This window comes from Bombina bombina, unplaced genomic scaffold (assembly GCF_027579735.1).
Source record: "Bombina bombina isolate aBomBom1 unplaced genomic scaffold, aBomBom1.pri scaffold_1211, whole genome shotgun sequence".
NCBI lineage: Eukaryota > Metazoa > Chordata > Amphibia > Anura > Bombinatoridae > Bombina > Bombina bombina.
The window spans coordinates 12,943-40,579 of record NW_026511793.1 but is presented as its reverse complement, the minus strand read 5'-3'; the positions used below and the strand labels follow the sequence as shown (position 1 = coordinate 40,579).

At 38.0% G+C, this 27,637-nt stretch overlaps 1 protein-coding gene across 1 annotated transcript in view; it reads right to left on the bottom strand.

The window, feature by feature from the left end:
* LOC128643954 (fructose-1,6-bisphosphatase 1) overlaps window positions 1-21,499 on the bottom strand; it is a 30,862-nt gene extending 9,363 nt beyond the window's left edge. Inside the window, exons 1-3 of the mRNA XM_053696721.1 lie at window positions 21,193-21,499; window positions 10,544-10,706; window positions 669-761 (exon numbers count right to left, since the gene is read on the bottom strand). Coding sequence (XP_053552696.1) covers window positions 669-761; window positions 10,544-10,706; window positions 21,193-21,362 — 426 coding nt within the window. The 5' untranslated portion in view covers window positions 21,363-21,499. The remainder of the gene's footprint in view (window positions 1-668; window positions 762-10,543; window positions 10,707-21,192) is intronic.
* Window positions 21,500-27,637: the final 6,138 nt, after the last annotated feature.

Below are 27,637 nucleotides of genomic sequence, written 5' to 3'. Positions count from 1 at the left end.
TTTTGTCTGTAGCTAATATGCAATGCAATTTTCAACTACTGCACTAGATTATAAAATTTAAAATATTGATTTATTCTCCAGATAACCAACACATTGCAATTAATCTGGTGCTTTAGTGTAACTGACAAATTTATACATTTTATTTAATTTAAAAATTACCTGCAGAAAATTTTTCACAAAAAAATCTCATCTCAGAAAGTGAAAAAAAGTTCTGTCTCCGGGCTGAGGAGCAGCAATGAACTACTGGGAGCTAGCTGGTGGCTACACATATAGGCCTCTTGTCATTGGCTCAACCAGATGTATTCAGATAGCTCCAGTAGTGCATTTCTGCTCCATAAACAAATGATACCAATATAATACAGCACATTTGATAATAGAAATAAAATGGAAACGGTGTATAAAATTATATGTTCTGTCTTTTAGGGGTAAAAGATGAAAAACTGAACAAAAAAGTTGCTGCTGGTTTATAGGAGAAGAGAATATAAACAGAATAGGAAAGAGTGAAAAGGACAGAGCGTATTACAAGAGACATGCTGAGGAGAATCTATATTGCACTTCTTCTGCTACAACAACAAATATCAGAATAGATTTGATAATCTGTGTCATTTGCATTGGATATGGGAGTCCACAATGTCTGTTTGTGGGAAGTAACAAATAATTATAGTTACCTTTTTGTAGATTGCAAAAATGGTTCCAATGGACGCCAGGCAGTCAATGTTTGAGGAGCCATCCAGCGGGTCAAAGCAGACAATGTATTTTCCCTACACATGAAGAATTACAGAGTTACAATGTGTATATTACTATTAAACAGTCAACGCTACTTTCATACATTTGGTACAGAGACTAAAACACGATAAAGATCATATTCTAGTGACTGTCTTTAACTGGTGGCTTCAGCGGATTACTAGCAAATGAGATTACCTCTTGTGAGGTTTCCCCTTCTGTAACATTACAGCTTTGCTGGAGTCTACTACATACAGATGATAAATGGCATAACAATCTCTAACGCATTTCATTACTGTACTATTGCTTGCACATAACTATGTGTTTAACCCTTGAATAGGGGTTAAACTTACAGTGAAAGTAAGCTCCAGAGCGGTGATGCATTACTGGGATTTAGCCGAACACATCTGGTGAGCCAATGGCAAAAGACATGTGTGTAGCCACTAATTGCCAGCTAGCTCCCAGTAGTACATTGCTTCACTTGAGCCTACCCAGGTATACTTTTGAAGAAAGGCTACTAAGAGAACAAATTAGTTTAATAATATAAGTAAGACACTTAAAATTACATAATCTATCTTAAGCAAGAAAATGTAATTTTGTTTTAAGTTCCTTTGACAAGCAGTCATTACAGGAAACCACACAACAAGGAAAATACATTCTTTATTGGCAAAACTGTGCACAACAACATGCAATCTCTCCACAAGCCGTGCCTTGCTTAAGCACAGTTTCATCACTATATGAAGATTTCTTCAGCTGAAGAAACTTCCTGAACTTCATTGGAAGAGGGTTTTTTGTTTGGTTTTATTTTTATTTATTTTATTATTTTGTAGCACTGTTAAAACATAAAAATATGATTTGCTAATCATAAATTATATTTCTTTTATACATTGACCATGACACAATACAAGAAATAAATACACAAACTGAAGAAAATGCATCATTTTTTACAAGTTAATTGCTTCCAGCATGTTTATTTATTTTTTCTTTCTTTAAAAGAGAGATACAAGCTAACAAAATTATAACAAAATGTTTAATGAAATTACTTTCACAGTTAAACCAAAATGTAGCCACCAATCAGCGCTACACAGGTGCTGAACCAAAAAAAATGGGCTCCTATGCTTATATTTCTGCTTATTCAAATGAAGATAAGCAGGAGAACGAAGAAAAATTGATAATAGGAGCAAATTAGAAAGTTGCTTAAAAACAGAATTTATGTTTACCTGATAAATTTCTTTCTCCAGCGGTGTGTCCGGTCCACGGCTTCATCCTTACTTGTGGGATATTCTCTTCCCCTACAGGAAATGGCAAAGAGAGCACCCAGCAAGAGCTGTCCATATAGCTCCCCCTCTGGCTCCGCCCCCCAGTCATTTGACCGACGGTTAGGAGAAAAAGGAGAAACCATAGGGTGCCGTGGTGACTGTAGTGTATAAAGAAAGAAATTTTTCAAACCTGATTAAAAACCAGGGCGGGCCGTGGACCGGACACACCATTGGAGAAAGAAATTTATCAGGTAAACATAAATTCTGTTTTCTCCAACATTGGTGTGTCCGGTCCACGGCTTCATCCTTACTTGTGGGAACCAATACCAAAGCTTTAGGACACGGATGAAGGGAGGGAGCAAACCAGGTTACCTAAACGGAAGGCACCACGGCTTGCAAAACCTTTCTCCCAAAAATAGTCTCCGAAGAAGCATAAGTATCGAATTTGTAAAATTTGGCAAAAGTATGCAGAGAAGACCAAGTCGCTGCCTTACAGATATGATCAACAGAAGCCTCGTTCTTGAAAGCCCATGTGGAAGCCACAGCTCTAGTAGAATGAGCTGTAATACGTTCAGGAGGCTGCCGTCCGGCAGTCTCATAAGCCAATCGGATGATGCTTTTCAGCCAAAAAGAAAGAGAGGTAGCAGTAGCTTTCTGCCCTCTCCTCTTACCAGAATACACAACAAACAAGGATGATGTCTGTCTGAAATCCTTTGTTGCTTCTAAATAGAACTTTAAAGCACGGACCACATCTAGATTGTGTAACAAGCGTTCCTTCTTTGAAACTGGATTCGGACACAGAGAAGGAACAACAATTTCCTGGTTAATATTCCTGTTGGAAACGACCTTTGGAAGAAAACCAGGCTTGGTACGTAAAACTACCTTATCTGTATGGGATACCAGATAGGGAGAAGTACACTGCAAAGCAGATAATTCAGAAACTCTTCTAGCAGAAGAAATAGCAACCAAAAACAGAACTTTCCAAGATAGTAACTTAATATCTATGGAATGCATGGGTTAAAACGGAACCCCCTGAAGAACTGAAAGAACTAAATTTAGACTCCAAGGAGGAGTCATGGGTCTGTAAACAGGCTTGATTCTAACTAACGCCTGTACAAACGCCTGTACAAACGCCTGTACATCTGGCACTGCTGCCAGACGTTTGTGTAACAAAACAGACAGAGCAGATATCTGTCCTTTTAAGGAACTAGCTGACAAACCTTTATCCAGACCTTCTTGGAGAAAGGAAAGTATCCTAGGAATTTTAATTTTACTCCAAGGGAATCCCTTGGATTCACACCAACGGATATATTTTTGCCATATCTTATGGTAAATCTTCCTAGATACAGGTTTTCTGGCTTGAACCAGAGTATCTATGACTGTATCTGAAAACCCACGCTTAGATAGAATCAAGCGTTCAATTTCCAAGCAGTCAGTTGGAGAGAGACTAGATTTGGATGTTCGAACGGACCTTGTACTAGAAGATCCTGCCTCAAAGGTAGCTTCCATGGTGGAGCCGATGACATATTCACCAGGTCTGCATACCAAATCCTGCGTGGCCACGCAGGGGCTATTAGAATCACCGAGGCCTGCTCCTGTTTAATCCTGGCTACAAGCCTGGGAAGGAGAGGGAACGGTGGAAATACATAAGCTAGGTTGAACGACCAAGGCGCCACTAATGCATCCACCAGTGTCGCCTTGGGATCCCTGGATCTGGACCCGTATCGAAGAACCTTTGCGTTCTGGCGAGACGCCATCAGATCCATATCTGGAATGCCCCATAGTTGAGTTAACTGGGCAAAAACCTCCAGGTGGAGTTCCCACTCCCCCGGATGAAAAGTCTGACGACTCAAATAATCCGCCTCCCAGTTGTCCACTCCTGGGATGTGAATTGCAGATAGGTGGCAGGAGTGATCCTCTGCCCATTTGATGATCTTGGATACCTCTCTCATCGCTAAGGAACTCTTTGTTCCCCCCTGATGATTGATGTACGCTACAGTCGTCATGTTGTCCGACTGGAACCTTATGAATTTGGCCTTTGCTAGGTGAGGCCACGCCAGGAGCGCATTGAATATCGCTCTCAGTTCTAAAATGTTTATCGGAAGAAGAGACTCTTCTCGAGACCATAGACCTTGAGCTTTCATAGAGTCCCAGACCGCACCCCAGCCTAAGAGACTGGCGTCGGTCGTGACAATGACCCATTCTGGTCTGCGGAAACTCATTCCCTGAGACAGGTGATCGTGAGACAACCACCAGCGGAGAGAATCCCTGGTTACCTGGTCTACTTGAATCTGGGGAGACAAGTCTGCATAGTCCCCATTCCACTGATTGAGCATGCACAGTTGTAATGGTCTTAGATGAATTTGAGCAAAAGGAACTATGTCCATTGCTGCAACCATCAATCCTACTACTTCCATGCACTGAGTTATGGAAGGCTGCAGAATAGAGTGAAGAACTTGACAAGCGTTTAGAAGCTTTGACTTTCTGAACTCTGTCAGGAAGATCTTCATTTCTAAAGAATCTATTATTGTTCCCAAAAAGGGAACTCTTGTTGACGCAGACAGGGAACTCTTTTCTACGTTCACCTTCCACCCGTGAGATCTGAGAAAGGCTAGAACAATGTCTGTATGAGCCTTTGCTTTGGAAAGAGACGACGCTTGGATTAGAATGTCGTCTAGGTAAGGTGCTACAGCAATGCCCCTCGGTCGTAGAACCGCTAGAAGGGATCCTAGCACCTTTGTGAAGATTCTGGGAGAAGTGGCCAAACCGAACGGAAGAGCCACGAACTGGTAATGTTTGTCCATGAAGGCGAACTTCAGGAACTGATGATGATCTTTGTTGATAGGAATATGCAGATACGCATCCTTTAAGTCCACGGTAGTCATTGAATGATGGAACTCTGAGGAATTTGTTTAGAATTTTTAGATCCAGAATTGGAATTGAAAGTTCCCTCTTTTTTTGGAACTACAAACAGGTTTGAGTAAAAACCCAGACCTTGTTCCGCTGTTGGAACTGGGTTTATCACTCCCATTTTTAATAGGTCTCCTACGCAATGTAAGAATGCCTGTCTCTTTATCTGGTCTGAAGATAAGCGAGACATGTGGAACCTTCCCCTTGGAAGAAGTTCCTTGAACTCTAGAAGATACCCCTGACAGACTATTTCTAGTGCCCAGGGATCCTGAACGTCTCTTGCCCAAGCCTGAGCGAAGAGAGAAAGTCTGCCCCCTACTAGATCCGGTCCCGGATCGGGGGCTACCCCTTCATGCTGTCTTGGTAGCAGCAGCAGGCTTCTTGGCCTGTTTACCCTTGTTCCAGCCTTGCAATGGTTTCCATGCTGGCTTAGGCTGGGAAGAGTTGCCTTCTTGTCTGGAGGCCGCAGAGTTAGGATTCGGTCTGTTCCTGAAATTGCAAAAGGAACGAAAATTAGATTTGTTCTTAGCCTTGAAAGGCCTATCCTGTGGGAGGGCATGTCCCTTTCCACCAGTAATGTCTGAAATAATCTCTTTCAATTCCGGCCCGAAAAGGGTCTTACCTTTGAAAGGAATATTAAGCAATTTATTCTTGGACGACACATCCGCCGACCAGGATTTTAGCCAAAGCGCTCTGCGCGCCACTATTGCAAACCCTGAATTTTTCGCCACTAACTTAGCCAATTGGGAAGCGGCATCCAAAATAAAGGAATTAGCCAACTTTAGTGCGTGAATTCTGTCCATGACTTCATCATATGGAGTCTCTTTTTGGAGCGAATTTTCTAGTTCCTCGAACCAAAAATACGCTGCCGTGGTGACAGGAATAATGCACGAGATTGGTTGAAGCAGGAAACCTTGCTGAACAAATATCTTTTTTAGCAATCCTTCCAATTTTTTATCCATAGGATCTTTAAAAGCGCAACTGTCCTCAATAGGAATAGTTGTTCGCTTAGCTAACGTTGACACTGCCCCCTCAACCTTAGGAACCGTTTGCCATGCGTCCCTTCTGGGGTCAACAATGGGGAACATTTTCTTGAATATAGGAGGTGGAACAAAAGGTATACCTGGCTTTTCCCACTCCTTAGTCACTATACCGCCACCCGCTTGGGTATCGGAAAGGCATCAGCGTGCACTGGGACCTCTAAGAATTTGTCCATCTTGCACAATTTATCTGGAATAACCAAAGAATCACAGTCATCAAGAGTAGTTAGGACCTCCTTAAGCAGGGCGCGGAGATGTTCTAACTTAAATTTAAATGTTACGACATCAGTGTCTGCCTGCTGAGAAACTTTTCCTGAATCAGAAATTTCCCCCTCAGACAGGCCCTCCCTCACTGCCAATTCAGATTGATGTGAGGGTATAACTGATAAATTGTCCTCAGCGCCAACCTGCACATCTTCTGTATTTAAAACTGAGCTGTCACGCTTTCTAGGGTAGGATGGCAGTTTGGATAACAGATTTGCTATAGAATTATCCATTACTGCTGTTAACTGTTAAATAGTAACAAGCATTGGCACGCTAGATGTACTAGGTATCGCCTGCGCGGGCAAAACTGGTGTTGACACAGAAGGAGAGGATGAGGAACTATCCCCACTACCTTCATTAGAAGAATCATCTTGGGCAATTTTATTCAATGTGGCAGTACTGTCCATACTTTGTTTGGACGCTATGACACAATTTGCACAAACATTAATTGGGGGAACCACCTTGGCTTTCATACACACAGAACATAAGCCATCTGAAGGTATAGACCCACAGGACCCCTCACATGAAGCTGTATGCACTGCCATGGAAGTAAACTGCGCAATTGAGGCGCGAAAACGGGGCCTCCTTCCTCTGCATACCAGAGTGAAGGGGCCTTCCTGACTGAATGCCGTCTAACTCAATGCCAGGCGATAAAAAACGTTCCCAAAAGTGCTTTTAAGTGCACAAAACACTCTAAATGCCATTAGAATATAAAATAAAACAATCGATTTAGCCCACCATAGTGTCAACCAGTGTATAGCCCATTTGTAAGCCTTAATCTGTTATGAGTCTAAGAAAAATGGCTTACTTACCCCTTAAGGGAAAACTGACAGTCTTCTACCATTAACATGTCTTGTTAGAAATATGACTGATCATACCTTGAGCAGAAAAGTCTGCAAACTGTTCCTCCCAACTGAAGTTCTCTGGGCTCAACAGTCCTGCGTGGGAACAGCAATTGATTTTAGTTACTGCTGCTAAAATCATACTCCTCTTTAAACAGAACTCTTCATCCTTTTCTGTTTTAGAGTAAATAGTACAAACCGGCACTATTTTAAAATAACAAACTCTTGATAGAAGAATAAAAAACTACAACTAACACCACATACTCTTTACCATCCCCGTGGAGATGCTACTTGTTCAGAGCGGCAAAGAGAATGACTGGGGGGGGGGAGCCAGAGGGGGAGCTATATGGACAGCTCTTGCTGGGTGCTCTCTTTGCCATTTCCTGTAGGGGAAGAGAATATCCCACAAGTAAGGATGAAGCCGTGGACCGGACACACCAATGTTGGAGAAATTGCATGCTCTATCCGAATCATGAAAGAAAAATATTTGGTTTCATATCCCTTTAAGTGCACACATTTTCAGCTGTGTTTTTGGAGCAATGGTGTATACTTTTACAGCATGCATTTATTGTGTATTATGCTGTTTTTATAAAACTTTTTTTTTCCCCCCAAATGTGCTGATCTAATACATTTGTACATATCAAAAGCGTATATGTATTAAAGGGACAATAAACTGTTTCAGACTAATATAAAATGTTTGTGTACTGGTAGTGAAAAACACTTTGCTAATACTTTTATTTATTTTGTCCCATTTGCATGCAATTTAACCCTTTCGTGACCGGGTTAGTAGACAAATTGAAATCACGCGATCGTGCAAACGATCGCGAGATATCAATGATGGGATCGGGTCTGGGGGGGCGTCCCTATGACGCTAGGAACGCCCTCCAGACCATAATCAAATCCTGCAAGCGCAGTAGGCTTCAGGACAGCCATTGGCTTTGACGTTGTATTCCGTCATAACGGCTTTAAAGCCCAGCGCCGTTGTGACGGAATACAACGGCATAACGGCGGTAAAAGGTTAAAGTGCATTGTACTTAATTGTTGGTAAACAGTTAATTTACCTTTATTTGTTATTTGAAATAGGCATTGGTATGGACATGTCCTATAGAACAGGTGATGATTTTAATGAGCAAAACCATTTATTTCAAATACAAAAATAAACATATACATTAAATTCTCTGAAAGGGGCATAACAAGTTATCTAGATCACATAACGGGAAACAAATGTTATAGCACAGAGTCCCTTTAACTCTGAAAATAGTTGCTTTTCTCAAATCCACTGACTTTCTATAAAAGAGAGTGTGCAAACAATGTTGTGTGTAAACGCTGGTAGATAGTTTCTTTAAAAACCCTATATTCCACAGATCCTCATTTGCACACTCTCCTTCATTGGCTAATTTATATATGTCCCTATTTGTCATTAGCAGAAAAAATAGATAAAGTGGAGAGTCTAGCTTTATGGAAACTAAGCCTTTACACTTATCAGTTCAACATTTAAACAATGAATAGCATTTTAAAATAATAAATTTGCATATTTTCTTTGAATATAACATTATATCTAGCATTTATGCAATATGCCTTAAAGTGCCATAAAACAGGTTGAGATCTGTGCATATCCTAAAAGGGCTAATTAAGTATTTTAAAATAATTTGAAAAAATAGACACTGTGCTCCACCCCTCTTCTCAGTGTTTAGACACAGGCATTGTATTTCACCTGAGTTCACAGCTTCTAGGCATGCTCCAGCAGATAATCCCTATTCATTTGTGCATTTTACCAAAACAACAATGGATATAGCTACAGCCATAAAAGGAATTGTGTGTGGGGAGTTAGATCTGTACAATTCAGGAACTTAAAAGGGTTAATGGCGAGGCACTGCTGTATAAATTTGCAGGTAAAGTAATTAATGTACATATTATTATATTTTGTCTCCATCTCAACTAGTTTTATGTGCCTTTAAGGTCATGCAAGGACAGCTTTTATATTGTTACTTGGTAGAAAAACAAGGATTATATAACTTTAACCTAACAAACTAGTAAACTTTTAACTAGCTACAACAAAAAAAACATGATATTATTTTTTTGCCTCACTTTGGCTTTCAAACAAAGTTATGCAGTTTTAAGAAATCAACTTCTCTCTTTGGAGGTCTTCTGTTGGTCTGGAGGACACAAGCAACCCTTGAAGTCTTATCCTGGAGCCCTTTATCCCTTCTACATTATATTTTTACCTTCTGACAACACACGTTGTCTGTATTACCCCTCAAAAAATACCCGACTACTCTACATTCCCTTTCCTCTCCTTATTCAACTTGCATAGAATTTATATGCAAGCAAGCATGTGCTGGTGGCCTACTATAAAGGTTAGAACTTAGTACTGAATGGTCCTTTTGAGGACTCGGAGGACATATGGAACCTTTTGAATGATATTAGTTGCCTACATTTTTTTGGTAATAGCGCATACTGAAGAATATATAGAGCAGTATAGTATTAATTGCAGCATAGCTGTTGCTAATTGGTCCCTTTTAACGTATGCATAGTAACAGACATACAAAATGTACATCTCACGTTGCTTTACTGGTATTTCTCATGGAGTACTATGTATCACACACAATTTATTTTGTTAAATGGACCGTACATTTTGTAACAATTAGTTTAAAAATTTAAAGGAACACTAAACCCAAATGTTTTCTTTAATGATTCAGATAGAGCACTGATTTTTAAACCTGTCCTCAGACCTCCCTAACAGGACACATTTTGAGGGTATCTGAACTGGAGCACAGGTGAAATAATCAGCTGATTAATAAAGGGGATTATTTTACCCGCTCTCAACCATGGTAATCCAGAAAACCTGGACTGTTGTGGGGGCATGAGGACAGGTTTGGTTTGAAAACCAGTGAGAGAGCATGCAATTTTAAGAAACTTTCTAATTTACTCCTATTATCAACTTTTATTTGTTCTCTTGCTATCTTTATTTAAAAGGAGAAATGTAAAGCTTAAGAGCCGACCCATTCTTGGTTGAGAACCTAGGTTATGTTTGCTTATTGTTTTACTAAATGTAGCCACCAATAAGCAAGCGCTATCCATGGTTCTGAACCTAAATGGGCTGGCTCTTAAGCTTTAAATTCCTGCTTTTTAAATAAAGATAGCAAGAGAACGAAGAAAATTTGATAGTAGGAGTAAATTAGAAAGTTGCTTAAAATTACATGCTCTATCTGCCTCATTAAAGAAAAAAATTGGGTTTAGTATCCCTTTAATAAAAACAAGCCTTTTCTGTCTGCCTGAATTTGCACGTTCACGTTTGCTTATTACTCCCCCCCCCCCCCCCCACAAGTTGCTGATTACCCCTCACTGCATTACACCGCAGAAAGAACAGCCAATCAGAACCAGTGCGCTACAACACTAGGCTTTTGATTCTATCTCTCTGTGAATTATGCAAACCAGAGCCCGGGAGGTTTGAGTGTCCCTTTAAATGAAATATGGCTGAAATGTGATACAAATATAAACATACCCTTTTTTCAGGCTCCACAATAATAGCATGTTTGTCTTCCTCTGACACAAGGAGGCATGTGCTGAATGAGGCCTTCAGTGTGTTGATTACAAGGTCATTGGAGAGAACATCTAACTTTTTCACTTGGTCTCCTGTCACATTGGTGGATCCATCAATTCCATAACTATAATGTGAGAAAAAAAAACTCAGTGTGAAGAACAATTACACATGGAGCTTGTACAGAATGACCAGACGGTGCACGTTGTCCCCTTTTCCTGTAATTGTATTCCAGTTTCTTTATGAATTGGAATTGCATACTTCAGACTTCACAAACCTAACATAGCTATATTTTACACATTGTTCTCTTACTCTGCCACTAATTAGCTTCAGCAGAGGAGAAAATGAGTGTTTCAAAATGGAAATATAGTTTACAACATGGCAGCGTCCCTTACTGTAGGAAGCAACTAATATGCATATTATTCTCAGGCTAACATTTGTTTTGAATACATCATTTTATCTAGCCTTAATAGTGGTTTATGTCCCTTTAAAGGCTAGATTACGAGTGGAGCGCTATTTATTGTGCGTTAAATTTGCTAGTGGTACATTTTTTTGCACGCATCGGGTAGCACGCATATTACAAGCTGAAAGTGAAACGTTTTCCCACAAGCAAAAAGCCGAACTTCCAATATCGTGACTGCGTTAACACATTGCCCTATTGACTTAAATTGAAATTTAAAAAGTGGAAAAAAACTAATCACATTTACTCAAATGTGCTGACCCAATGAAATATTAAGATTTTACATTCCAATGTTCTTCACATAGCAGAATGTTCTATTTATTCTTAAATAAATATTTCTATATACAGTACTATGCAAAAGTCTTAGGCCACTGTTAATTTGTTGTTTTAGCAATGGTATATTGACCATATATAATCATTTCTCAGTCTCTTTATTAGAAAACAACCAGAAAATATAACAATATGTTCTATAAGATAAAAGGGGACTTTTACATTTAATGACTGCTTTACTTAGACTGTTAGAGTTTTTATTGCAACGTTAGAAGCATTTAGCAAGGTTTATAGGTTCCCTGATTTGTAACAACATTATTTAGCGACTAATGAGGAGTTGGCAGGTCATCCTGTCACTTGGACTAGGGTAGCTAACAAAATGTTTATGGCTACATATTCACACTTCTTCATAATAATGCCCTTTTAACATACAGCTCTCCCTGATGTCTAAGCAAATGAGATCATAATGTGACTTGGGTTAATGTGCTTTGGGACGGTAGCTGCAGCATAAAATGGGTATTGACTGGTCTATATATCTATGGAGCATTGTTTATAACACATTTTATTGTCTCTTCCTAGTGTATTTTATATTCCAGAAAGCTCATTACTGCCACCTTGTTACCTGCTTAACATTGTAGTGTACAGTTTGCACATTTATTTACAATTTAATTAAAACTCACTGTAGCTACTGCACTCAGGTTATCAGTTGCACTCTAGAGTTCTAAACATTTAGATAATATGCAGTGCTAAGATCCTGGCAATACTATAAAAGAAAAAACTGTTCATTGTAAATTTGTCCAGCCCTTTGAATAGCACATAAGTCGGGTAGGCATATATGGTAAATATTTATCATGATTCATCCCTAGAGGCCTCTGTTAACTCTAAAGTTATGGACTTTATGTGAACTCTAGCTCTATTGTTCTATTTTTTTTCTTCAAATGAAGGTTAATGACTCTGATAAGCCTAATATTGTAAGCAGTTTTTTTGTAAATGACATGTTTATATGTCACTCATGCTAGTCCCGCACACTTTACCTGTTATTTTAACGATAGGCCCACTCAAATAGTCTCCCCTACATAACTAGACCATCAGCTCTAACACCTTCTATGTGAGGAATAACTATTTTTATCATATAATCTTGAGGTACTCTAGGCCTTATATTAAGTGGTCATTTTCCTTATGGGTTTCTGCTTGCACCAGTCACATCCTCATGAATTTTACAATAATACCTATTATATCAGTATATGTGTGAATGCCGCTCTAGAAATTTAGTTTAAGTTACATAGTGCCGATCTTCACACCTATATTTGCTAGCTGGATTCCTATACATCCACCCCCCATTTACCAAAGTACTCTGACATTCCTTAAAGGGACATTAAACCCAAGTTGTTTCTTTCATGATTTAGAATGAGCATGCAATTTTAAACAATATTCTAATTTACTTCTATTATCTAATTTGCTTCATTCTCTTGGTATCCTTTGCTGAATAACATATCTAGATAGGCTCAGTAGTTACTGATTACTGGCTCCACATAGATGCCTCGTGTGATTGGCTCACCCATGTGCATCAATATTTCTTCAATAAAGGATATCTAAAGACTGAAGAAAATTAGATAATAGTAGTAAATTGGAATGTTGTTTAAAATTGTATTCTCTACCTGAATCATGAAAGAAAATCTTTCGGTTTGTGTCCCTTTAATTGTGTTCAAAGACTAATTTTGCGGTTTGTCACTCAAATACCGCTATTGTAATTCTTTTTTGTGTGTAACCAGTGTAAAACTTGTGCGTGGTCCTCTATATATCTCGATACCCTGAGATAACTTATTCTTAGTTTTGTATTTTTCGACTGGAGTAAATATTTCTTCTCCTGATGTTTAAATACTTTTGAGGTTACTTGTTTATTTAAGCACAAGTTTATTTGAAAGCAAAAATGTTGAATATTTGTTTCTTTTTGAACTATAAAACTATTATATTTACATCTCCCTCTGGAATATTTAAGCAAGGCCTTGAATATTTACAGAGGGGTACTTATCTTACAAAAGACTCTTGTGTAACCTATACAAAACATGTGCTTTATATATCTAGTTACCCCTAGATACACTGTTTTGTACCTTACAAATGGGGTAAATATCTTCTTTCCTGATGCTGAAATACGTTTGACGTAATATGTTTGTTTAAACACAAGTTCACTTGAAAGTAAAAAATAATAATATTTACTACACTTACATCTCCCCCTAGAATAATTAAGCAATTAGTTAGGCCCAAGAGAGGCCTTGAATAGTTACTGAGGGGTACTCATATTATAAAAGGGAAAAATGTGAGGTTCTATCTTCAGCGTGCATCTGGTAATAATAATACCTTGAATCAGAGCAATGTTCCCCTTTACAGGTAAATCTTTACTTGGTTTGTCTTTAACTCTGTTTTTTTTTTTTATATATATTACGGTTGTATCAGCGTGGCTTGGTTTATTGTATACTATGACTATCAGTAATCCAGATGTAACCTATTCTCATTTGCTCTGTATACTTTTTTTGAACATCAATAAAAACTATTTAAAAAAAAAGAAAGAAAGAAAGAAATGCTAAAGATCACATAATTTGACAGACATAAAATCATACTTTTGCATCAGCAAGGTCACTCTCAAAGGGAAATCAGCAAACAACTGAATACTCATGATGTGTTATCCAAGCTGTTATAAGACATTTGCAGAATCAGTAGAGGTCAAGGACAAAAAATGACTGGAAGGCCAAGAAAACTTTCAAAATCTGATAAGACTCAGTGTTTCTTCTTTAAAAAGACCGGAAGAAGTCCAGCAACGACCTGGCAGCTTCATCAGGATGCCAAGTTGACCCTTCTACAGTCTGAAAAAGCTTGATCAGGAATGGTCTTTGTGGAAGGGTAGCAGCCAAGAAACCACTTTTTCAGAAGGGAAACAGGGTGAAAAGGCTAAGATATGCTAAAGCTCACAAAGATTGGAGTGAAGATCAGTGGAAAACATTATTATAAAGTGACGAATCCAAGTTTTAATTTTTTGGGTCCAATAGTCGACAATATGTGAGAAGTGAAATAGTGAAATAATATTTGGAGAGAAAAACAGCTGATAAAACAGAGTCTAGACCTAACTATTATAGAGGCAGAATGGGATCATCTGGACAGAGAAAGAAATAAAAGACAACCTCAATTTAAAGAACTCTGGGAAGTGCTGAAAGAAGCCTGGTATAATATACCTGAAGTTTACTTCAGGACATTCACCCCAAAGGAATTCAAGATGTGCTTAGTGCCATGTGAGGTCAAACTAAATACTGACTTTTGCTTGAAGAAGCCATTTTGTTCTAAAAATTGGAGGGGGGGTATATTTTGTGTACATATTTCCTGTATTTTCTGTTTGTATCTTAATAAAGAGACCGAAAAATAAATATGGATATTCATTAAAACTTTGCTAAAACAACAAATCTAATGGTGGCCTAAGACTTTTGCACAGTACTGTATATCTGATGTTATTTTGGTAATATATATATCTATCTATATATTACACACAATATATATATATATATATATATATATATATATATATATATATATATATATATATAAGACTTTTGCACTGTACTATATATCTGATGTTATTTTGGTAAAATATATGTGTGTGTATCTATTTAAAAATACTTAGAACATATTCCACTATTTGAAGAACATTGGAATGTAAAATATTTACAGTAAATACATAGTTAAACACTTTCTTAAAAATTAATATAGCATAAATATGATTTTACATGTTTTCAGCTACTTGACTGCAAAGGGCACAAATGTGCGCACACACTATATATATATATATATATATATATATATATATATATATATATATATGTGTGTGTCTAAAAATGTATACATATATATATATATATATACACACATATAAATGCATATGTACACACACATATATACATATATATATATATATATATATATATATATATATATACACACACATATTTAGACATGTGTATGTATGTATGTATCTTTATGTAAAATTACTAAAATCTTTGGCACTTTTATAACTTTTTGATGCAATATGTTTTTTTTTTTTTAAAAATTTTTATTAGAAGTGCAACTGTATTTTTAAAATGTATTTTCCATGTGCAACTTTTTTGACTCGCGTAACAGTGAACCAGAGCTCTGAAGTCACGTAATCCTGACGCGCTTTAAAACTCAATTGCACTTAAGTAAACGGGTTTACTTTCAACTTGTAAAATGCACAAAACTTCCGATATAAGCTGCAGGCAAATAAAGGAACAACATGAATTATTTTATACTTCATGACTGAAAGTCCCCTTTATTTGTAGTACTGGTAAATCATGTTGTTTTACATCGCTAGGATTTACCATCACTTTAATTATTTAGTCTTGTAATGTAGCCTGTGTTCCACAAATTCCATGAAATAAAACAGATAGCCTATGATTGGTTAGAGAGTGACAACACCCCTTTCCACGCCTCTGCATGTTATGTCTGATCATGTGGTTTGAATACAGCTCAGTAAAAAGTCTCATCTGTGCATACAGTTATGCTGAACAGATGGGGGTCAAAGGTGAGAAGTAGATGGAAAAAATATATTTTTTTCCAATCTTGGGGAATAAAAAAAGGGTGAGAAATAGAGAATGTTTTATCAGTTCATGGGAAGTGAGAAAACAATAATTTTCTTCTGGTCTCTATACTTGAATATGTTATTTTTTTATTTGCACAGCATCTCAAAATAATTCTAACCTCTGGAGTTACAAGTTTTTCATAAATATTTTTGGAGTTTACATAATTGTATAAAAGATACTGAAGAATTTCCCTTTTGAGAGAACTGGAAACTGCTGACAAGCCAGGTTAGATATGCTGGTTGGTGTCATTGTAATCATCAGAGATAATTTAACAATTCTCAGTGCCCCACCTCCAAGAGTTTGTGTGAATATAACAAACAGCACCCCTTCCTGTTTTGTGTCTGAACAGGATCCTGCACTGAGGCAAGTTCCTTCACAGCGCTGTACAAACCATTCAGAGGTTTCTGGCAGCTGTGATAGCTACTAATGAGTTGTGCACACAGCTTTTCCAAGTAACATCTAAACTTTTGCATAACTGCTTTTAGACGCTGCACACTTTAAGATCTACTATACAAGTTCAATTCCAGCTGCCAGCATGCGCAATGACTTCTGCTAAAGGGACATTTAAACCCAATATGTAATCGCTTATAACATTTTAGAGAATAGCACAGCTTTGAATTATACAGGCATTATTTAGTTTGTCATTAAAGCGACACTAAAGTCAAAGTTAAACTTTCATGATTCAGATAGATTATTCTATTTTAAATTACTTTCCAATTAACTTCCATTATCAAATTGTGCAGTCTTTTTATATGCACACTTTCTAAGGCACCAGCACCTATTGAGCAAATGCACTGTATATATACATATGTGCATTTTGTGATTGGCTGATGGCTGTCACATGATGCAGTGGGACGGAAAATGGAACTAACTTTTAAATTTGTCAGAACTTTCAAATTTGTCAGAAAAAAAAAATCTAGTACTCATTTGAAATTCAGACAAAATGCTTTTGCTGGGTATTTGTATTATGCATTTGATGATTATTTTGAGAAGATGAACTGATGCTAAATATAAAACCATGAAGTGTTTGTTTATAATGAAATTGCAATTGCTGGGTATTTCTGCAAGCAGAAGTTATTTTCAAAAAGTGTCTTAGGGCTCAATTAATAATTTGACGGGCAGACAATGTACCCAGCTAGGGAACATGTCCATCCATAGTAACAGTGAGTGGGTAGTAGACATGCACTGTGCAGCTCAGCCCTCTACTCTTGAGCAAGCACTCGCATGAGAGAAGGGTTTGGGATGATTTATCTCCAAGTTAGGAAGTCGTAGTCAGTAGGCTCACATGAGTGCGCATGCACCCCAAGGGGTGTAGAGTTGTCTCTGTAGCTTGATCAATTAAGCCCTTAATTGGATGAAAAAAAACAAGCTGTGATTTGTGTGACTATCTTTAGATAGAGAAAACACTTAAACTGATGTTTAAATGCAATGAGTGCAGATGATTAAAAATGGCTTTAGCACAGCTATGAGAAATGGCTTAGCAATAAAAGGCTTAAATAACTTACACTAAAACTTAAATTGTGTTTGTGTGTGTTTATCTGAAGGGCACCATTACTGAGACATGCACATCCACAGAAACCTTTTAGCCTGGGGATAAACAGCCCCTTTTGACCTATAAACTAAGTGGCCTAGACTTTGCTTCATGAGTGACATCATGGGGGAAGCCTCCAATGGCAAACAGAATCATCTAACAAGAAAAGAACAAGGAACGAACCCTAGATGTCATTATCTACAAATCCTGCTCATGTATGTGCTTGCAACTCAATCTAGTCAATGTACTAAAAAGAGTTCAATGGATTGAGCTGCAATTAAATTAAAACTAATCTAACAATATTAAAGGAACATGAAACCTCAAATTTTTCTTTCACAATTCATATAGTGCAGGGTTCTTTAAAGGGACAGTCAACACTAGAATTTTTGTTGCTTAAAAAGATAAATAATCCCTTTATTACCTATTCCCCAGTTTTAAAGTGAAGGTAAAGTTTGCCGGTTTTCTCACCTTTACTATATTACTGACATGCTATATAGTGTGATCGCTATTTTTTTTAAATTATTTTAATATGTATTATTGTATTTATAACTAATGTTTTTTACCTACTTTGCTGGTCTTCGCTCCTCCCTCCATGAATTTCCGGATTTTACAGTCTATTACGTACAGAGCGGTCCCACCCGCTCTATACGTACTTCAAAAGCGCGTCCTTGCTTGCCGGACAAAGTGTGCATGCGCACACCTCGGTTTATCTTCTATTTGCGCCTGCGTGAGTGAAATTCAATATTTTGTGGTCTCTATCGTAATTGCGCATGCGCTAAACTGGAGCGAGCCCGGGTAGCAAGTTAAAGGTAATAATGCAAACGCATGCGCAGAACGTCCAAATATGTTGTGACGTCTATAGGAAACACATGAACTAATGCCCTCTAGTGGTGAAACTGTCAAAATGCTTTCAGATTAGAGGCGGCCTTCAAGGTCTAAAAAATTAGCATATAAACCACCTAGGTTTAGCTTTCAACTAAGAATACCAAGAGAACAATGCAACATTGGTGATAAAAGTAAATTGTAAAGTTGTTTAAAATTACATGCCCTATATGAATCATGAATATTTTTTTGGACTTGACTGTCCTTAAACTTTTTTTTTTTTACCAAGACCCAGTGCCGTGATACCACATACCTTTGTGACACTATTTTTATGCTTGGTCTGAAAATTTCTGAAGTAATATACAAAATAGCTGCAATTTTTGGCAAAGTGACTAAAATGTATGCAAACTTTATTCCTGATAGTAGTCTAACACATTCTCATATAACACACACACCACACACTCTCTCATACAACACGCACATACTGTGATACAATACACACCACACACTCTCTCATACAACACGCACATACACAAACTGTCATACAACACACACACCACACACTCTCTCATACAACACGCACATACACAAACTGTCATACAACACACACACACCACACACTCTCTCATACAACACGCACATACACAAACTGTCATAAAACACACACACCACACACTCTCTCATACAACACGCACATACAAATACTGTCATACAACACACACACCACACTCTCTCATACAACACGCACATACACAAACTGTCATACAACACACACACTCTCATACAACACACACATACACCCACTCTTGTACAACACACACTCTCATACAAGCATATACACCCACTCTTGTACAACACGCACACTCTCATACAAGCATATACACCCACTCTTGTACAACACGCACACTCTCATACAACACACACATACACCCACTCTTGTACAACACGCACACTCTCATACAACACACACAACAAAACACACACACTCTCATACAACACACACACACACACTTATACTACACACATACACACACACTCATACTACACACACATACCACACACACACTCTCATACAACACACGCACACTAATACTACACACATACACACACTCATACTACACACATATATAACACACATACACACTTATACTACACATATACACACACACTTATACTACACACATATACACACACAACAACAAACACACACCACACACACATACTACACACATATACCACACACACACACACAACAACAAACACACACCACACACACTCTCATCCCTACCTGTAGTTTGAAGAACCCTGATAAAGAGCATACAATTTTAAACACCTTTCCATTTTGCTCTTATTATCAAGCGTGCTTCATTCACTTGGTATCCGTACAATGCACTGCTGGAGGGTTATCTGAACAAATCAGGTGACCAAATAGCAGGTGCCCTATATGGGCTGCCACCAATCAGCAGCTAGCTCACAGTAGTGCATCACTGCTCCTGCTGAGCCTACATTTATGCTTTTTAACAAAGGATATCGAGAAGAAAGCAAATTAGATAATAGAAGCAAATTGGAAAGTTGTTTAAAATTGCATGATTTGTCTGAATTGTGAAAGTTTAATTTTACTGCGGATAAGGACAGTCCAAACAACTTTATTGATGGAAAGGGAAACACCTACACAAACAAGTAAAAGTAGTATTAAAGTGATGGTAAATCCTAGCGTTTCTGAAACACTAGGATTACCATTGGAACAAACAAGGGGTACTTTCAGTCATGAAGTATAAAATACTTCATGCTGAAAGCTCCTTCATTTATTTGCAGCGTTCGCCGAACTGAGCAGCTAAGGTAGCCCATGGCAGACAGCTATTTAGCTGAAATGTGACATTTCCACCTCTTAGCCAATAGTCGTGTGGGAAATCTGGCTTGGCGCCGACTCGCGCCGGATTTCCCGCACGGCTATTGGCTAAGAAGTGGAAACATCCCTTCTCAACCAAATAGCGTTCTGCCGTGGGTTGCCTTAGCAGCTCAGTGCGGCGAACGATGCAAACAAAGAAACTTTCAGCATGAAGTATTTTATACTTCATGACTGAAAGTCCCCTTTTTGTGTTCCAATGGTAAATCCTAGCGTTTCACAAACACTAGGATTTACCATCCCTTTAATAATTAAGGGGCATTAGTTAAAAAAAAAAATTAAAACACATTTTAAAATACCCACTGTACATCATGACCCTTTGGTTATAATCTTATGAATTTGGTTACTTTATGTGTCATTTCTGATAATGATTGTAAGACATACAGCATACAATTGGTACTGCCAGTAACCCCTGTTATATGGTACTATACAGGGATCAGCAAGAGGAAAATATAAGTATAGTAGTAAATAGAATATATTTAGTAGGCAGATATAATTAAGTGGTCAATTAATTCCAAATACAATTAACATCTTCTTGGAAAGCAAACTATACTTCATGCATACAGCTTAGTATATCATTACCATAGAATACCATACAGTGCACGTGTAATCCAGCACTGCAAATAACCCTTCACCTAAATACACTGCATAAATGCCACCATTATGTTCCAAACAATGTAACATTGAGCAGGCAATAAAATAGCCATGGGTTGCTTTGACATTAGCTAGCGTAGCCTCATGTTATGTTATCAGTGCATGCTCACTGGAACCTCATATTATCATTGATTTAACACCTGTGTGGCACTGCCATAGCTCGGACCATTGTTTCATTTTATAAAAGAGCGTGGCATAATTTGGTATTGGGTGTTGTGTTGAATGGCATCTCGTGTGTATCTGTGTTTGCAAGTATAAGTGGCACTGCAAGTATGTTCCCAGAAGGGATGTGCCACCTGAGGGTAGGTGAGTGCTGTAGGTACTCACAGGTTGGCAAGTCCAGCCTTGCGCACGGCAGAAGAGATGGCTTTCACAGCGGTACACAGGGAGTTGAGGAGTTGGGTCATCTCACCGGTACCTTTAGCTTTCCTGCCCTCTTCCATCACGAAGCGGGTCAGGGTGATGACATTGGTTTCAAATGGGGCCCTGTCCGACATGATCCGTATCTGTGTGTAGGTACAGTAATGAGAAACGGGAAGCTGTGAGTGTGGTTGCAGGATGGCCAGGTCAGCTCACCCTGCACTGGCAACCCTTATAAATATAGGACACACCCCAGCCCGGAACTGCCAGCCAGAGAGGGGACGGCATGTGGGTGTGTGCAGGCTGCTCAAATCTCCACTCACTCATAGCAAAACTTTGTTTTACTGTTGTTGTTTTCACTTGTACAGTGCAGCAGGGGAGGGGAGCTTTCTTCCTTGTCTTTCTGCACATAGGGCAAAGTCCTAACTTGAGGTTCAATAACATTTAAAGGGACAGGTAGCAAGAAGTAGTATTCTGTATATAGTCAGTGCTGTGTTTAGTGTACACACAAGGAGTATTGTATGTATATTAAAATATAGGAATCTGGACTATTTAAAGCTACATTTATCAGTATTTTGTGATGTTCCTTTGTCTCTTGGTCTCCTATATTGAAGCTTAGCTACTTACCGTGAGAGGAAGGCCCAGATAAATGCAAGTTTTTATATCTATAAAACTGCTGCTGCCATAAAGTACTCACACGTGATAGGAGCCTACCTCAATATACTGTCATGTAAAGTAACTAAGTCTTAATAGAGGATGTGACACGTAGTACATTTGGTAATAGAAGTAAACTGGAAGTTTTTCAAAATGATAAACTTTGTATGAATGACAAATGTTTCATACTTGAGTTCCATGTTCCTAAGCATAAAAAACGTTCTCAGAATGTTTGCTTTTTTTTCACCTGGTTATGTTTGTACAGCTTTTTCATAGCAAATAATTAAAAGGTTTAGTATAGGTTGGGATACAACAGGGAAAATAAGCTATTTTAAATGACAAAATAAAGCTAAATAAGTTATTTGTAATTAATTTAATATATACCAATAGGTAAAATAGGTAATTGGGAACAAAAAGAAAACATTTTGCTGTACACTGTCCCTTTAAACATTTATGGTTTTAAAAATAAACATGTATGTCCCTTGAAAATTACGTAGTTGTAAAATATTTTAATATAAAACATTCTTTATGGTATGAACTATGTGGTTATTATTGATGACAACTTCATAAAATGCAACTAACGCCCACATTTATGAACATACAGACAGAACATGTTCACAAGCAGCGAATCTATTTAGCTATGCAACAATCCCACCTGGCTTCTTGTTCTCGCATATGAGTATGGATGGCGATCATCACAGAAGGATCAGTCCTCTGAGATGACAGATAAGTTAAAGGGCCATAAACCCCCAAAAAATATTTCACTATTCAAATAGAGAATACAATTTTAAACAACATTCCAATTTACTTCTATTATCTAATTTGGTGCAATCTTTAGATATCCTGTTGTTAAAGAAATAGCAATGCACATTGGTGAGCCAATCACATGAGGCATCTATGTGCAGCCACCAATCAGAAGCAACTGAGCCTATCTAGATATGCTTTTCAGGAAAGAATATCAAGAGAATAAAGCAAATGAGATAATAGAAGTAATTAGAAAGTTGTTTAAAATGGTATTCTCAATCCGATTCACGAAAGAAAAAAATTGGGTTTAATGTCCCTTTAAAGGGACACTAAACCTTGAAAAAAAGTTTGGTTTAATCGCTCTATCCATATATAATAATTATATTTGTAATTAGCATTGCGTGTCAGATTCTTACTGTTATATAGATATGCTGCTCCAAAAATTTATTGATTTCCAAACCCACTGTTCTCAGATTATTTTTCATGCACGAATCGTTTATGATAACCTGAGTTATCAAAATGTCTGATTTTGTGCGTAATGCGCATGCGCAATCTTATAAACTCGTCATCCAATATGTCACGCTCCATTGAAACAGCAGACCGTCTGAATCGATATGTGCAGACAGATGTTAAAGTGGAATAGGCCAGGTAAGAACATTGAACTGCACTGCGATAATGACCCTTACAATAACGAGCATTAAATGAACTAAACTCAAAGCTAAAATCTGTGCATGTGTGAATAACCGTATCGTATTGCGCATGCGGCGGGTGACAAAACAGGATAATAATTATATGCACGAAAACGTAGTATGATTGGATATTCTTTTTGGTATTGAAGGCACTATAAACAGGGGGTTTGGCTTCGGTGACATCATTCTCTAGATCAAAAATATAATTTTATTATGTTTCTAACGCTCGTTTTCATGTCAAAGTAGGTAAGTTTTGATATATAAGGGTTGGTGATACGATTGTGATGATATTCTTAAACTTAAAAATGCTAAGTTTTGGAATCCTTTAAGAATAAGTGGTCTTATGACTATTAACGTGTGGTTGCAGGGTCACATGAGCGAGTCAGCACAGCAAGAGCTACAAAGCTGCATCCATGACTTCGTACATGGAGTCACTTAAAATGAAAATGTCATTGGCTGCTTTTGTGTAATACATCTGTTCTGCACATTGTCCAGTCTTTCTATCACAGACTGATTTGTTTTTGTTTACTTTTTGAAGCAGTGTGTGCTTTGTGATAAAAAGAACATTTATTCACTGCAGAGAAAAAAAACCTTGCTCAGCAAGTAAAAAAAAAACAAGTTGTGCCTGTAATAAGACACCTTTATTAGACACATTACTGATTGTGTGGTAATTTAAAGGATCAGTCTACTTGAAAATTGTTATTGTTTAAAAAGATAAATAATCCCTTTCTTACCCATTTCCAAGTTTTGCATAACCAACCCTGTTATATTAAAGGGACAGTCTAGTCCAAAACAAACCTTCATGATTCAGATACAGAATGTCATTTTAAACAATTTTCCAAATTACTTTTATCATCAATTTTGCTTTGTTCTCTTGGTATTCTTAGTTGAAAGCTAAACCTAGGAGGTTCATATGCAAATTTCTAAACACTTGAAGGCCGCCTCTTCTCTCAGGGCATTTTTACAGTTTTTCACCACTAGAGGGTGTTAGTTCATGTGTGTCATATAGATAACACTGTGCTCACGCACGTGGAGTTCCAGTGAGCCAGCACTGATTGACTAAAATGCAAGTCTGTCAAAAGAACTGAAATAAGGGGGCAGTTTGCAGAGGCTTAGATACAAGGTAATCACAGAGGTAAAAAGTGTATTTATATAACTGTGTTGGTTATGCAGAGCTAGGGAATGGGTAATAAAGGGATTATCTATCTTTTAAACAATAACATTTCTGGTGTAGACTGTCCTTTTAATATACTTTTTACCTCTGTTATTACCTGTATCTAAGCCCCTGCAGACTGCCCTTACCTCTGTGCTGTTTACAAACGCATTTTAGCCAATCAGTGCTGGTTCTTGTATAACCATTATCATTCTCAACAGGAGTGAGCACAATGTTATCTATATGGCACACATGAACTAGTGCTGTCTGGCTTTTGTGCAAGATTTCAAAAGCTAAAAAAAACACAGAGACAATGGTGGCCTGCAGGGGTGTAGAAACAGCCAAATGTAGACATCATAAAGTATATTGATATACCAATGTTGGTTATACAAAGCTGGGGAATGGGTAGCAAAGGCATTATCTACCTTTTTTATACAATAAAAAAAAAAAAGTAGACTGCCCCTTTAACAAACACATTACTGAGATCTGTAAAAATAAATCTTTATAATTAAAATATTATATACATTTATGAAATATATACAGTATCTCACACAAGTGAGTACACCCCTCACATTTTTGTTAATATTTTATTCTATCTTTTTATGTGACAACACTGAAGAAATGACACTTTGCCACAATGTAAAGTAGTGAGTGTACAGCCTATATAACAGTGTAAATTTGTTGTCCCCTCAAAATAACTCAACACACAGCCATTAATGTATAAACCATTGGCAACAAAAGTGAGTACACCCCTAAGTGGAAATGTCCAAATTGGGCCCAAAGTGTCAATATTTTTTGTGGCCACCATTATTTTCCAGCACTGCCTTAACCCTCTTGGGCATGGAGTTCACCAGAGCTTCACAGGTTGCCACTGGAGTCCTCTTTCACTCCTCCATGACGACATCACAAAGCTGGTGGATGTTAGAGACCTTGCACTCCCCCACCTTCCGTTTGAGGATGCCCCACAGATGCTCAATAGGGTTTAGGTCTGAAAGCATGCTTGGCCAGTCCATCACCTTTACCCTCAGCTTCTTTAGCAAGGCAGAGGTCATCTTGGAGGTGTGTTTGGGGTCATTATCATGTTGGAATACTGCCCTGCGGCCCAGTCTCCGAAGGTAGGGTATCATGCTCTGCTTCAGTATATCACAGTACATGTTGGCATTCATGGTTCCCTCAATGAACTGTAGCTCCCCAGTGCCAGCAGCACTCATGCAGGCCCAGACCATGACACTCCCACCACCATGCTTGACTGCAGGCAAGACACACTTGTCTTTGTAATCCTCACCTTGTTGCCACCACACACGCTTGACACCATCTCAACCAAATACGTTTATATTGGTCTCATCGGACCACAGGATGTGGTTCCAGTAATCCATGTCCTTAGTCTGCTTGTCTTCAGCAAACTGTGGGCTTTCTTGTGCATCATCTTTAGAAGAGGCTTCCTTCTGGGATGACAGTCATGCAGACCAATTTGATGCAGTGTGCGGCTTATGGTCTGATCACTGACAGGCTGACCTCCTCCCCCCTTCAACCCCTGCAGCAATGCTGGCAGCACTCATACGTCTATTTCCCAAAGACAACCTCTGGATATGACGCTTAGCACGTGCACTCAACTTCTTTGGTCGACCATGATGAGGCGTGTTCTGAGTGGAACCTGTCGTGTGCAACTGCTGTATGGTCTTGCCCACCGTGCTGCAGATCAGTTTCAGGGTCTTGTAAATCTTTAAAGCCTAGGTCATCTTTATGTAGAGCAACAATTCTTTTTTTCAAATCCTCAGAGAGTGCTTTGCCATGAGGTGCCATGAACTTCCAGTGACCAGTATATGAGTGTGAGAGCGATAACACCAAATTTAACACACCTGAGACCTTGTAACACTAATGATGCGTCACATGACACCGTGGAGGGAAAATGGCTAATTGGGCCCAATTTGGACATTTCCACTTAGGGGTGTACTCAGTTTTGCTGCCAACGGTTTAGACATTAATGATTGTGTGTTGAGTCATTTTGAGGGGACAGCAAATTTACACTGTTATACAGGCTGTACACTCACTACTTAACATTGTAGCAAAGTGTAATTTCTTCATTGTTGTCACATGAAAAGATATAAAATATTTACAAAAATGTGAGGGGTGTACTCACTTTTGTGAGATACTATATATATATATATATATATATATATATATATATATATATATATATATATATATATATAATCTTTTTTTTGCTTGGTTCTTGATTTCTTTTTTTTGTCCTTTCTTTTCCTTTCTGAGCTGTATAATCCACAGGCCATTACTGGTCTTAAATATGACTTTTCCTTTTTTTATTTTTTATAAATGTTATTATACACACTAAGCTTTATAGTTTAATGATCATCAAGAGAATAAGTGTAAAACATACAAATATATTCACTTTATTGTCCTGCTAATGGGGAAATGTGTGAGTGTGTAAATGTTTCCCTTGTGATTCACATTTGTGTTGAAACCTGTGGGGAAAACAACACCCTTTTCTCAAAAGAGTAATGGTAATTAAATATGTATATTACATATACAGCATATATTCACTCATGTGTATTGTTTACTAGTAGACATAACTTTGTTATATATTTATTTTCCTAGTAGAAAACATAATTTATGCTTACCTGATAAATGTATTTCTCTTGTAGTGTATCCAGTCCACGGATCATCCATTTCTTATGGAATATATTCTCCTTCCCAACAGGAAGCTGCAAGAGTCCACCCACAGCAAAGCTGCTATATAGCTCCTCCCCTAACTGCCATATTCAGTCATTCGACCGAAAACATGCAGAGAAAGGAAAAACCATAGGGTGCAGTGGTGACTGTAGTTCAAATGAAAAAATTACCTGCCTTAAAGTGACAGGGCGGGCCGTGGACTGGATACACTACAAGAGAAATAAATTTATCAGGTAAGCATAAATTATGTTTTCTCTTGTTAAGTGTATCCAGTCCACGGCCCGCCCTGTCACTTTAAGGCAGGTAATTTTTTCATTTGAACTACAGTCACCACTGCACCCTATGGTTTTTCCTTTCTCTGCATGTTTTCGGTCGAATGACTGAATATGGCAGTTAGGGGAGGAGCTATATAGCAGCTTTGCTGTGGGTGGACTCTTGCAGCTTCCTGTTGGGAAGGAGAATATATTCCATAAGTAATGGA